The sequence below is a fragment of the Lolium perenne genome, chromosome 7 (genome assembly GCF_019359855.2).
Source record: "Lolium perenne isolate Kyuss_39 chromosome 7, Kyuss_2.0, whole genome shotgun sequence".
Lineage (NCBI taxonomy): Eukaryota > Viridiplantae > Streptophyta > Magnoliopsida > Poales > Poaceae > Lolium > Lolium perenne.
In genome coordinates, this window is record NC_067250.2 from 321,484,001 (window position 1) to 321,499,219 (window position 15,219).

General features: G+C 42.7%; 1 protein-coding gene across 1 annotated transcript in view; it reads right to left on the reverse strand.

The window, feature by feature from the left end:
- The window catches only part of LOC127314961 (aminopeptidase M1-C-like), a 42,025-nt gene that overhangs the window by 26,448 nt on the left and 358 nt on the right, over window positions 1–15,219 (reverse strand). Inside the window, exons 2-3 of the mRNA XM_051345503.2 lie at window positions 3,842–4,114; window positions 3,582–3,727 (exon numbers count right to left, since the gene is read on the reverse strand). Of these exons, the coding sequence (XP_051201463.1) occupies window positions 3,582–3,727; window positions 3,842–4,114 (419 nt within the window). The remainder of the gene's footprint in view (window positions 1–3,581; window positions 3,728–3,841; window positions 4,115–15,219) is intronic.

A 15,219-nucleotide genomic window follows, 5' to 3' on the forward strand; every position in this document is an offset into this window, starting at 1 on the left:
GTGGTCCCAAAGATTATCGCCAAAGCTATGGCACGACGTCTCAGCCCGAGGATGAATGACCTTGTCTCGCGTAGCCAGAGCGCTTTCATCAAATCAAGAACTATCCACGACAACTTCATGTACGTCAGGAACACCGCCCGCCGGTTACACCGCAACAAGACCCCCTCCCTACTTATCAAGCTGGACATAGCCAAAGCTTTTGACACCGTTCGTTGGGACTACTTGTTGGATCTCTTGCAGCGGCTTGGCTTTCCGCAGAGATGGAGGGCCCTCCTGACGACTCTCTTCTCCACGGCCTCCTCTAGGTTTTTCCTCAACGGAATCCCTGGAAGGTACATCCCGCACGGACGCGGACTTCGACAGGGCGATCCTCTCTCGCCTCTGCTTTTCGACATCGCCATTGACCCTCTTCAGAGACTCCTGGAACAGGCTACAGAGTCCGGCCTTCTGTCCGCTATGCCTGGCAACCTTCAGGGTCCCAGGGTCTCCCTCTATGCAGACGACGCCGCCATTTTTCTAGCCCCCACGACTCACGATGTGGAAGGCCTTACTAGCATTCTGCAAAGTTTTGGGGAAGTCTCGGGCCTAGTCACCAATGTGTCCAAGAGCTCCGTTGCCCCCATCCGATGCGCCGATATCAACTTGGATGAGGTTTTGGCAAATTTCCCGGCAACCACGACCCCCTTCCCTATAAAGTACCTGGGGTTGCCCATCTCCCTTGGAAGACTTAGGCGTGCGGATCTTCAACCCTACATTGACAAGGCGGTGGCTCGACTCTGGTTAAGTCCGTGCTCTCCTCCATGCCTATCTTCTTGCTGACGGCCTTAAAAGCGGACAAAGGCATCCTCAAGGCTTTTGCTAAGATCAGTCGTGGCATGCTCTGGGCCTGTCAGGAGACGGTTAGCGAGGGGAAATGCAGAGTCAATTGGCAAAAGGTGTGTCGCCCAAAGGATCTTGGCGGTTTAGGGGTGTTGGATCTGGAGAAGTTCTCCCGGGCCCTGAGACTTCGTTGGTTATGGTTCGAATGGAAGGCTCCTGAGAAACCTTGGGTGGGCTCTGAAACCCCCAATGACGCCACCGATCGTGACCTCTTCAATGCGGCCACTCGTGTCACCATTGGTAACGGAACCAAGGCCTCCTTCTGGTCATCCTCTTGGCTCCATGGCGCCCCGCCTAAAGACCTGGCTCCCCTTGTCTTCAAAGCTTCCAAGAGGAAGAATCGTACGGTCCATGACGCCCTAACCGACAACAACTGGATCGCGGACATTGCGGTGGATGCTTTCACGGTCTATCACATGGAGCAATATATCCGCCTCTGGGAGCTCCTGTCAGACATCCAGCTGAACCCTGACTCTGATGATTCCATCTCCTGGACCTTGACCCCTAACGGGTGCTACTCGGCCAGCTCCGCCTACAAGATTCAGTTCCTGGCCTCCTTGCCATGTCAGTTTGGGAACGTTGTTTGGAAGACTTGGGCCCCTCCAAAGTGCCGCTTCTTTGCTTGGCTCGCGGTCCAAAATCGCCTGTGGACTGCTGATCGCTTGGCCAAACGTGGTTGGCCGCACCACCCTACCTGCCAGCTCTGTCGTACCTCCCCCGAGACGGCACGTCACATGCTCTTCGAGTGCCGATTCTCCAGGCGCATCTGGACGGCTGCGGCCTCCTGGTTGTCTTGCCCGGACCTCCTCACGAGCCTTGGAGAGGGTAGGTCTAAAGTTCTGGACTATTGGCTGGCCCTTTCGAAGACCACCACCTCCTCCCCAAAGGGCTTGCGGTCGGCCATCACTCTTGTTGCGTGGGAAATATGGAAAGAGAGGAACGAACGGGTCTTCAACAATAAGTCCTCCCTGCCTTCGGTGGTCATGCATAAGATTAGGGAAGAGGGCAAGGACTGGATTCTTGCTGGTGCAAAGAACCTAGCGGATCTTGTAGGCTAACCTTGTCTAGGGGCGGTTTTCGCCCTTTTTTCCTTTTGTTCTATGGCTCTTGCCATAACCCTGTTTGCTTCTCCTATATTAATATAAGGCAAAAGCTTTTTTGCCCGTTTCAAAAAAAAAAAAAGTCGCAAGTTGTGGAAACACTCTCGCAGTCTCACTCGTTCTCATGCCAAATGAAGCAAGCGCTATATTCAGATCTTCGGATCGTATTCAGATCGATATAAGGGTGGGCACAGACGGACCCACGGCTGCAAGGGCAGTGTATCATTGATATTACCGGCGTTATGTTCCTTCACCAGCAGCACAGAGGTCTCGTTCTGTTGCCGACGCCAGGTTAGGCAATGCCTTGCAGTCGCGGCCGTCTTGCAGTATCTTCAGGTTTGGCAACTTATCGACAATGAGCCACCTCTGTACGTGGATAGAGAGTGGAAGCCTTCTGGTGGAGGTAGACTAGCCAGAGTAGTACTGTAGACGCTTTTGGTGGGTCTTGGATCGTTGAGCGACCTTTTGTGGCACGGATGATCATTCTTGTGTATGATAATTCTATACCTTAATATATCAACACGTGGAACTCATGCGAGTCCTAGAAAAAAGGAAACAAAAGAGTAGCATGTGAACCGATAAAATTGGATCGGGTTTTATTATTTCCATATCCTATGACATGTTGTCAGAACGGATTCGAAGCAGATCGGATAATGAATGGTGAAGGATTTGAAACAGGGCATATGAGACCGTGGATTTGGAATTGAAACGGAGCGAAATCGGGCTAGGATCAAAATTAATCGGATATGTATGCCCATAAGTAGGCCCGCAAACCATACAACCAAAAGTAATTGATAAAACGAGTTCAACAAAACACTCATATTCGATATAGTGACTATAAACATGAGCTGTTGTTTGATGGACGTACTTGCCACTCAAAATCAGGTTATTCGGATAAAAATCATCGGATAATCCTAAATAATTTTTGGATACAGATATCTGGGTGTTATTCATTTCAAGTTCAAATCAGATATTCTTATCCGCGGGATTCCTTCGAAGCGGATACGGATTCTCTAAAGCAGATACAGAAATGAATTCGATGCGAAAATTTTCATATCTGTTTGGAGTAGACACGTGTCATACATAAGTCCAAGGACGCCTTCCATAGGTGGGGCGGGCTAAAGCTGCATCAGCGTCGATGAGTGAATAGGAGGTCGGATCTTTGGTGCGCAGGGAAATGTGAGGGTGGGGCATGATAGGCAGTAGTTGGGTTTTTTTCAGGCGGGTTTTGGTGCTCATTTTGGAATGGGTTTTCTTAGATGTTCTTACTATTGTTTTACATATCATGCTAGTTCTACACGGCTCAGAGTTTCTATACATGTCTTAATATTTTATTGCACGGATGTCTTACTGTTTCTTCTGCGTGTCTACCATATTTCTGCCTCATCTGCTGCTTTTATGTTTGGTGTTGTAGCCTTGTAGGATAGATATTCTCTTCAATAGGAGAGTTATGTACCAAAATAGAGTCTCAACTCGTATTAATTAGCAGGTGCATTCAAATTACTTTTTAATAAAATTTGCTAAGCATTACGATTTTCTGCATGCATGATTCAAATATTATTGGATATATCAAGAAAGTTGAAGGGAATAAATAACTCATACCTCCTGTAAAATCCCCTCAAATCGTCATTGAGGGTGCCATTGAAATTCATCCTGAGCACACCCTCACCTAGTGGAAGTTCTTTACCAAACCCAAGCACCATAATCTGGTCATCCTTGAAGAACACCACCTCGGTCGGTGCCAAGTCCTGCAATACCGGACACCATGACACCATCAAGATGAGGTTTATAATGTGCTGTGAGGACTGAAGCATCTTTTGAGAGATTATCTTTCCTTTAAAGGTCGATGCAACATTATATACCTTAAAGTGGATGGATGCATGGTCGATGGTGAGATCCACAACATTGATCACCAGGAAACGAGTGGTCTGTAAGATGTCGACGGTGATTGCCACTACACCGGAGAAGGTGTAGGATACGAGGTCTGGGTGGAAACGGAGCTCGTAGTAGCTTGGCTTAGCAAAGCGTGGGAGTCGAAGCTTATGGCGGAACTGGTCAGGTGAGTCCGCTAGAATAGCCGTCTTGGGTATGGAGACGAGCATTGGCACAAAAGTAGATCCTTTGAGATTTTCTCCCTGCATACAGAAAGGGAGAATAGAAATGGAGTGTAGGGTAACCAACGTAAAAATGTAACATATATGTAGGCATGGATAAAAACAAGTCGTGCCAGCAACAAATGCCGCACTAGGCAACAGTTAAAATAAAAAGAGCAGTTTAGGTTTGAAAATTAAGTGAACAATTTATTTCTTCTCCTTGCAAGGAATTATACGATTTAGCTAGGTTAATAATTAATAATACTAAAACTTGGATAATTACAATATTTTAAACATATGGTAACCTCAACTAGTTCCTACATTAGGAGAGACCATGTTTGGGAGCATGGTTTAATAAAATATACTGAGTGTCTAAACCAAACATGAATTAGATAAGCATATTCTCATCATATTATATATGATGAGAAAATACGTTGAATTTTACAGTTTCCCAGGAACTATTGATGTAGAATTGTTGGCATTTTAGACATGAAGATTCCAATTATACATTTATTAATTATGAGATGATTACCGCATATAGACATGATTACAATATATTTATTTAACTTGGGTAATTAGCACGAAGAGTGGATACCATTTCCAAATTTTCAGTCTATATTCACAAAAATACTAAGAATTGGATTTTAAAGCATTCTATTCCAGTATAAACAACTACGCACACTCTTGTGTGTTAATATATTTTGTTTCAAAAAGATTTTTTAAAACCTTGCTGTTCTATATTTACCCAAATATATAATAGGTTATATATAAATTGTAAAATTCGTAGCACGTTGCAAACTGTGAGATGTGGCACAACACATCATTACTCTGCATCAAACTTATTTTATTTCTTCACACAATTGTGACATGGGAAAAAAAGTTTATCAGTGATTAGGAAAACTTCCACAGCATCCAACTCGTTGGGGAATTTGTCAAAAGAAACGAACAACTTTTTAGGTAAGAAACACTCAATACTATTTCTGTTGTTTGCATGGTTGTTCCCAAAATTTCCATATTTTCAATAGCGTTTGGTTTTGTAAACAAATAAGCTACTGGCTTGCATAAATAGGAGCTAGAGCATTATTGAGGTGTAGTTCTTGGATAATTTAGGAGACGGACATTTATGTCAAAGTTTCGATGGGTGAGGTTCAAACGGGGAGAAACTGATGGTTTAGAGACTCTGACGAAAATAACCCTATAATCAATGGCTAAATGTTGCTACCCATTAGTTGTGTTTCCTTGTTTCAAAGGCCCATATATTTTAAGTTTTTGACGAAATTACTTCTCGCAACTTGAATTGATACCAATATTTCCCATATCTTTGTTAGTGATAACCATATGTAGCTGATGGCAGAACTTATAGAAAAAATCAAACAAATAAGAATTTTGTACACTAAAATTACTATAATTAAGAACTTATCCAAAACATTGATGTAGAACATGCAGGGCAGTGCATGCATAACATAATTACCACATTAATTTAAAAAAATTTAGGTTGATGATACAAAATTTGCCACCACATTAAAGTAGGGGTTCAATTTGTTTTAAGTTATACATCTCAGATTCAGTGATGTGATACACAAAATTGAGATAGTATGTACGTTACTATCATAAAAAAAAACACGAAATATAATGGAGAAAACGCTGTAAGAAAATATAGAAGATATATGACCCAGCCCAATCACAATCCCCTATCGTGTGCTACCAAGAGTGGTACTAATCTTCTTATCCAAGCAAAAGATATAAGATCTACTCCCCCACCAACCAGAAAAAATCGACTCGCCCATCTTGATAAACTCCTACTTGCAAATTGTAATCTACTAGTTGAATGTCCGTGCGTTGCTACGGCTCTCAAGTTTATTAATCGTCACGTATGTAAATATTGCCTACAAATGTAGACATGTGAACATAGACACATTGGGTGAAGACCGAACCACTTATGAGTCGTCCACGAAAAGACCTGGGGTGAACCCCAACCCTCCCAAACTCCTTCTCTTGCTTCCCTCCCTGCCTTGCCGCCATTCCGCGTGCGCTGCTGGGCAAAGCACGAGCGGTGCTGCTAGGGTCATCGCTTTTCCATGGCAACGATGCACTTTGGCGGAGGTCAGGGGGCTTGGCGTGGAGATGGACGGCGTGCTGCAATAGGGGCGGCTTCTCACGGTGGAGGTGGCGATGGGAGGGGTTCGCGTCAGCTGTGGCCGGCGCTCTCCCGTGGCGGTAATGGTTGTCCGAGCTTGACCTGCAGATATTGACGGCGGCACTTGGCCTAAAGCGGCGGTTGTGTCCCTCTCCAGATTTGGTTGTGGCAGAACAGGGCAGCATGGTCAAGGATGACAGCAGGCTGAGCTGGCCAGCGATAGCGGGGCTCTTTCCCTCGGCCCAGGTCTAGGCCCACTTGGGCTTGAGTCGGGCTAGGCGGGGCCCACTGTTCGCTGGTTTCAAGGGCTCTCAACAGGCTTGGGAGCCCATCCCTCCACCATGGCGTGGTTGAGGTGATAGATCTGGGCCAGACAAGCATAGACCCGGTGACCTCCTGACAGCCCCGTTCCGGTGTTGCGGATTCGACTTGCAGGTTCTTGCTCATTGTTGTTCCGTGATGTTCGGGGACCGGTGGTTGGCCCTGCCTTCCCCAGCCAGTTCGGATGGACTTGCCGTAGTGGTGCCTACCTCATCGTGGGTGCGAGATCTTGATTGTCGGGGCGCCAGCCCTTGAAGGTGAAATTGTGTATTACTTCTGATATTTAGTTAAAGAATGTGTTATTAAAAAAATAGATAGAAAATCATCCTAGTGGCTTCCATAGCCGAGGATGTTCACTCCAGCAATTACCATCTCAGTTTAGACAACAATAATCATGATAGGATGTTCACTTGCAAATGCTAAGCTGGGGATATTGTTCTGTCTAATAGAGTCGGGTAATGGCGATGGTTCTCCCACATGCTATCAGTTTTACCGAGCAAGCAAATCATGAAGAAACAGAAAGATAAGGTTGCAAATTTAGTCAAAAACTCACAAAAACAAAGAAAACTGTCCAAACTGCTCTCTTCGGAAAATCAAACAATAACCCAAGTAGATAACTACTTTTGCTAAAACTTGCACACAAACACATTTATACATACCCAACAAATTCATTCCTTATTTAGAAATTGTTAAAAGGTTGACTTAGGTACGATATTTATATCCAAGCACTATACTTTATACTAAAATATCTCTAAATTAACAGAACTTATAATTTTCAATAAAGTTTTATCATCCAGTTTACCGTCGTATGCCTTTCCCTGAACTCATGCCCCAATCTTAGATTCAGTAATATATATATTCATGAGATCAAAAAAGCAAGCCATAAAAAAACATGAATTATACATATATCCCGCTCATTTTTATCACTTGTAGCCTAGGTTTTGTTCTCAATGGGGGTCCGCTGATAGTGTAAGGATAATAACATAATCTGAAATCCTTGCTTGAGAAACTGCTAGGCTTAATTACCTGATGCTCACCCGTATACTCACATTGGGTGCTACACGAATTCTATAGAATAACCACAAGGAAGACAAATTACAATCAGAAACCACCGGTCAATTCTCCAGTTGTTTGCCAAAATTTTCAATAAAGCTATCATCGTATGATTGACAGTACATGCCTGGTTTACCGATTTCAAACTCTAACAGCTTCTGTGTACCTCATGTGGAAGTAGCAATGCATGCCCTTTTGCCGCTCGTCGGTCATACGCACTGGTACAAAATATCGCAGCACATATGTACCTGACCACATGCAAACAATTTTCTGACCAAAACAAAATATTGTACTCCCTATGAAGGCGTTGATTTTGTTCAAATGCAGAGCATTGCGTACAACCAACGTAATATCCTTGATTCAATAATTTGATTCTGCAGTGGTCAAACCTGAAGAAAGTACGCTAAACCGTGGTCGAACTGCAGGGAAGAAGTGCAGCTGCGTGCGTCCGGCTAGAGGCTGTCACCACGCCAGCGTGAGCCTATCCCCGCGTTCAATTGTACGGCCCCGATTAGTAGTGGTGATTACTTGCCATATTATGCCTAATTGAATGTAGCGGAAGGAAATGTCATTATGGTTAATTAAATGATAATTAATTTGATTGATCATGTCATATGCTGGAAGGAGTGGAAAAGTAATCGAACGAAGTCAGAGACCTCAGATTGGATCGAACGGTTCACATGCTCTGAATCTCCTTCACCAAACGCGTTGTATGACGTACTACCAACTCCAATATAATAGTAAAGATTAGTATATCCACGCAATGTCTTAAATCTTTTCTTTTTACAACTTTACCATAAGGAAAACCAATATGGTGTGGATTTTCTATTAAATGCAAAACCAACTGTACAAAGAGTGAGTAGAGAGGGAATTAATCAGGGTGGGAAAAAATGAAGGAGACAAACATGAACCTTAATGTCTTAAATATCGAGTCACGATGGATTGTCTCTATCTTTTTAACTAGCATCACCACATCCTTCTCTCCATGGAAAAGTAGTTTTACGACATCTCAACTCACACGGGATGAAACAAAGTACGACCTCATGTAAGTAGAAAATGACGTACTTATATGTTTCATATGATTTTCCGTTTATGTTCAATAACATGAGAAAACAATCTGGGATCTATCACAGGGAGTTCAAATCTTGACCTAGACACTGAACTGGAAATTTTGTGGGAGACCAAACCTGTTCAAGGGACACAAACTTCCTCTCTCCATTCCTTGTGGCTGCCGATGCAATGATGACATGAAGGAAGAGGAGAAACTTTAGAATCACCAGAGTTGCGTCGCCGACTCTTTGAGGCATGGATAGATGACAATATAGCATGATCTTATTGGCACACTTAGATGGACGCTCTTTTTTGCTTTGTGGTAGCCTCACTACCCAAGGTGGGGAGGGCGGGATGGAATATATATGGAGTGACACAAGTTCTATGGAGATCCTAGAAAGTGTACAGTAAGTCAAATAACACATCAAATGATGATAGTGCGGCTTAAAGAAATAATAACAGATGTTGGACCCAAGGCCTTCAATTTACACCCTTTTGTCCCTTTGTTAAGTATAGCACCCAAAAGGAACCCCGCACAACGTTTCAAAAAAAAACCCACACAGTGGTCCCAACTCAATAAATTCTCTCCATGTACTCCTTTATTGCTTTACTACTCTTATACCGCTGGACATTACTCCCTTACTTTTTTGTCCAAAGTTTAATGCGCATTAACTCCTAAATTTCATAATTAATAGTATATAATATACTAATTAATGTTAGATATCAGCATTAATTGATTCTTTATTGTTTTGATCGCAAGATTTATGGTGAATGAATTAAGAAATCTTTTGAGATCAGCGTCGCATATGGAAAGAGATTAATAGCGATAGAATCCATAAGCAGAGGCAGCAAGGGAGGCATGCCTTTGAGCAGGGTGAATAGGATACCATAAATTTAAACAAAATATTTAATTCCCTTGTGTTGCCAACTGACAACAAAATATATAGTCATGTTTAATCAAAAGGTTCCCGAGATTCACAACTGTGATAGTTTTCAGAAATTCAATTCGGCTCCCGGGTGCGTATGATCCCTCTACCAAAAAAGTATATTTTAAAATGTCGAAAAATTTGGACAAAAAATTCTACATATACATCTTCATAATGTATGTGCATTCGTCAAGTTTCATGGAAAACCAATATTTTTTGTGGTCTATGTAAAAAGGAGAAACTTTATATTGTAAAAAGCATTATTTTTAGCGCTGAATTTTGTATGAAACGACTTTGTGAACGCGTAGCACATGAAGATGTACGTACGAATTTTTTGTTTCAATTTTTTGAAATTTAAAATATGCGTAAGATGCATTTCAAAATATAGGGAGCATATGCACCCATGTTCCAAAACACCACACCCGATAGTTTCTCACTATATTATCGTGGGAGGTAACTGAACCACTCATACAACTTGTCATTCGGGTGCAAAACATTCAAAAACTTGCAAGATGTTTTCGTGCCAATAAGATTTTGTATTTTAGGTGCATTTTCATACAAGTCGAAAAGGCTTGGTCCCAGTTTAGAACGTGTAGCAAAAATCCCCTATGTTTAATTCAATGTGAAAAATCCCATGCGTTGAGGAAATCCCAAATCCTCTCTATTCTGACTTCTAACCAAATCCCAAAAAACAAACTGGTTCATAAACGTGCGCGTCCTGGCAGCGGAAGCCCATTGTCGAAGAGTTGTACAAGAAAGAGTTTGGCGCCGAGATGGACTCGACCAATTCATTATCAGAGATAGCCGTCAATGGCAAGGTCGACGAGACGGCATGCACGGAAGACACCGCGGTGAGTTAGGTGGTGCTCGACGTTCATGGACTGTTCCAGTAGTTATGTTGAGGAGTTCAGACTGGGGTGCACATGACGCAGAAATTCCTCCACCTCCTGAAGATCCACCCACTAATAATCCTCATCCATTGTATGGACCAGACCCAACTACAGAAGAGCTATATCAGCACGAATTGGCATTATGGCTGCAGCAGAACCAGCAGAATCAACAGCTGAACCATGGAGGAGGACAGAACAATGGGCATCACCATGAACATCATGGATTTGCTAACCCTGCTGTGGAGCCACATATAGAAGTACAGCTGCACAATTTCCAGGCACAAAATGCAGAGGCCCCTCCCTTATTCAATTTCCAGGCAATGCTTGCAGAACAAGGGGTTCCATTTGAGGCTGGAATACCACCACCACCACGTGCTAATAATATCAGTGATAGTCCACTACAAGCTTGGACAGATAGTCTGTCTGTTTCCACTGCATCTAGCTCCAATTCTCAAGAACTCATGCTGCCTGACAATATTTAGTTTCAGCAGTACACAGTTTCACAGCTACTGCTGGCTCCTTTGAGGAACTACATGCAAGGGTCTGGGCCAAGGTCTGTTTGGCCAAATCTTCAATGAAAACCGCATTGGCACCTAATTTCAATCTAGACAATGTACATCACTTGTCCCTTTCTGTCCATATGACACCTCCTATGTTGTTGAGATGGCAGGGGAATTCCTGATACTGAAATCTGGCATGGTTGAAGTCGAAGGCCCATAGAATCGAAACTTTGGAGGCCCAGGAAGATGAAGATGGTCTGATTAAGAAAGTAGAGTTGGTATAGGAAACTTGAAACAATATAAGGAAAGGCCAAGTACGGCCCGATAACTCTGTACTTATACGACACGGAAAAAGCCTCGGCTTCACCTCATATATAAAGGTGAAGTCAATGTCGAAATAAGGATCGAATCATTGCAAACTAGCCACCGGGTTTTGTTTAGTTCGACGTCTTTATTCGTCTGACAACCTTCGAGTTCTACTTGCCCTCTATTTTCCACGAAACCCTAAGTCTATAATATGTAGGCATAGACGAGTCGATACCTCCATGGTGCACACCACATAACATCGAGAGAGTTAACCAATCCGTAGAATCATTAATGAAAAGTATAAATCATCTTTATTCAAGACATAGTATTGCTAGGGTTTCCCCATTACTCCCCAAGAACAAATGAAACTACTCACACATAGATGCAATTAACATCGTCATAATGGTATGAATGAAGATACAACTAATGGATGAATCCTTGTGTAAATCCACAATAGGTTTAGAGATTACAACAAGATGGATGAAGGAAAGGATGGTGATGGTGATCGAGATGGCGTAGATGCAGTGGTTGATGATGGAGATGATGCCCAAGCCTCCAAGGGTCCAAGTCCCTTCTACTCTTGTGTGGTGGTTGATGGTGGAGATCTCCGTGAATGCAGCAATAGAGGCGGCGGAGTGGAAGAGTAGCACCGTATGAGTATGTATTCTCCTTTGGCTCCTCCCCTCTTTATATAGGCCTAGCAGGGCCCCTAGAACCTCCAAATACCATCCATATGACTTGGGGAAACCGTAAGGGCGAGTGGGGGCCGAAACAGTGCAGAACCACATTGATTCTGAAGGTTTTCGCGTCGAGGAATACCTAATATGGGCAGTCATACGGGCACGGCCTCCCTGTATGGGAGGTCGTTGAAGTATGTGACCTCCGCAGTAAAATGGTCGTCATTTCCTCATACAAACTCCGACTTCAGTGCTCTTCGGCTCATTGAACTTGTATGGACAAGGGCTACACCACCATGATCTTGGATTTTTATTTTATGATTGTGGAAAATCACCTTTTTCCACCCTCCAAATGGCCAAGTCTGGTGGTTGCAACTCCTCCATCTTTTGTTTCCCTTGCCTTGCTTTAGCCATAATTGCACCTTGCACCTACACACATATAAAAGACAAGAAAAACTAATAAAATCCTAATAAAACTTATAGTTGTGCAACATTCATTGAAAATGAAACAGAACTCATAGTCATGCATAAATGGCATACTTAGAACTAGATGGAGTATGATATGAATGCCAAGTAGCACATTTTGCATTACTAAAATATGTTGTAAAATGCACTCATCAACATCCCCCAGCATAGACCTTGAACACCCTCGAGCAAGAAAGACGATAATAACTTCATGCTATCATCTAGCTTATTATTTTAAGATCAATGCTTTGTATCCTTATTTTTACTGCAAGCTCAAAGTAAGATAAAATGTAATCAGGCAAGGCAACATAAGCTCAGTCATGATTTCTAAACTACTTAGAGATTAATTACAACATCTATGCCCCTTAATAGTAATCTAGCTTGAAAGAAAACTTGTGATCCTCCTATATTGGTTTTTTCATCATATTTTGTATTCTCACTTTTTTTAGGTAAAAAATGTAACCAAGAGTGAGAGATCATGTTAAAAGATGCATAACATTAGATCACCCATACCAATAGGTCAAGGCTTATCAACCACTTGTTTCTATTTTTTGTCTTTTCAAAACTTTCAGTTCTTTAGTTGTGAACTTGTGATGGCCGCCGAAATCTCATAAACCCTAGACACGATCGTTGTGCTTGTCAGCAGGAAAGGTTTAGTTGATTAGGTGGTTGGTTTGTTGTTGCGTATGCCTTTGGGAAAAAAAAAGCCGTTGTGCGCTTATATCTGCCACCCTTGGCCCGGCCCAGCAAGAAACGAGCGCAAAATGTAAGTGGGCGAGCCCAGCCCAGTCCACGAGCACAAGCTAGTCCCCATTCATTTATGTCCTGCCAACCGTTTATTTTCCCAAGCTATAGCCGACCCGATTGTCATCAATCAACATGAATGTTGTGCTGCTGTAAAAAAAAAAAGTATGTTGTGCTTGTGTTGACAATAAAATAAAAAACCATGTCTGGTGTGAAAATAATTCATGATGTCTCGCCGATATACGATGATCAGAAGCAACTTACAGGTACTAACAGTTGTCAGAATTAGTGGCAAAACGTGTTGAACAAACCTGCTACGACTTCTTATATATATGTATATAGGGGACTTTCTTGCTTCTGAAAGGAACTGGGCTGTCTGTATACAGACAAAACCTGCCGATCGAGTTGCTAATTTGGAAGATGTACACAACCCCGGCTTGAATCTTCTCTTGAAGGATTCAATCCGCGCTCTCTGTCTTGCCTGTTAAAAAGAAACTTTTTAAAGCTCCAATTAGCTCTGTTCTTCTTGTATCAGACAAAGGAACACCGCAACCCTGGTTAAATTGGAAAGCATGATATGCATCATCCTCGTCGATGGAATAGTTAGGGTACACAATGTCATCTTCAGCTGCTCGTCTATCTTTAGGAAATGCTAGCGATGATGGGCCACTGCTGCCCCTTATCAGAAGACAGAATATCAAAACCTGAAGCCTCGGAGACCACGCTGCTTTATTTGGAGACTGGATCTTGGCCTTTCTTTCGGCATCACACGAGATGGATCTCCCTGTGCACAATAATTATTCTAACACAAAACGTTAATGCCTGCATGTTCTTAATTGGCACTGTGGGTAATCTCAGGATGCAGACTAGTTTACAGAAGCTGGCCGGAGGCGTGCAGGCAGAGCCTACGTACCATTGCAGTGTCTTGGCAGAGAAGCTAGCTCTAGGTGTTGCTGAAGAGTGTGGCATCAGGCGTCGCTCCGGGCCGCACATGCACATGCAAACAAATAATCTTGAAGAAAAACGGAGATGACAGGCGAAATTAAGGAAGGTATCAGCTATTTTCTTTCGGTTAACTTGCATGGACAGCTTGGTCGTTAGCGAGACGTACAGCGACGGCGCCATATGGCTGGGATCATGATCAGATTCCTCTCTTGTCAAGGACTCCAGATAAAAGGCTCTTTCAGGCGCAACCTAGAGTGCTTACATATTTCTGCAAATACTTATCTTGGTAAAGTGGATTGCTCCTCTTTGATTTTTGCTTTCAGGGTTTGCACGTAGAAAAGGTGAGGACGACAGGCCAAATTTTGGGGATAAAACAAGTAACGAGAAAAAATGCAGGTTTGTGCCTTGCGCAAAGGCAATTCTAGACTCGTGTACACTACCTAGCTGAAAATTAACTTAGTGCTTAGTCAAGTTCACAACCAACATATTTACATATTACATCCCACAATAAGTTGTGGGTAAAGTTTCTAGTTGCAAGTGGGGTTTTAACTCGGATTTTCTCTATACAAATAGGTTGCAACTGAGATTTTCCAGTTTTAAGGCAAATTGCAGCTGAGATTTTTCTATCTACAAGTCAAGTTAGAACTAATGTTTTAAATTACAAGTAAGTTATAAACAAAAAATGATTCACTCACTATAAAATTAAGGGATGATATCACTTGGTTGAGAATTAAGTTAATTTTTATTTAATCAACCTTTTATTTTGTTACCTGTGAAGGTCCTCTTCTTTTGCGGTGGTATATACTACCAGTTTTACTAGCACTAGCATCCAACTATGAAACCAAGGCGCCAATTCCCCGCAGACAAAGTCTGAATCTTGCACTGTTGCACAGACCGGTGATTGCCATGGGCGCCACCAGAGCACACGATGAAACCTTGCACGCATCTGGGTCTCTGGGACATCATTGCTACTTGGTTGTTGAAATGATGGCTGTAAGAGCATCTCCAGGAGCTCATCCAAATTTGGTCCTCTATATCTCCATATAGAGGATCATCTATAAAGATTTCTTTTTAGATGTCCCTAGTTTTCCAGCAGATCATCCATAACCAGGACATCTATATTCTCTCTCCTA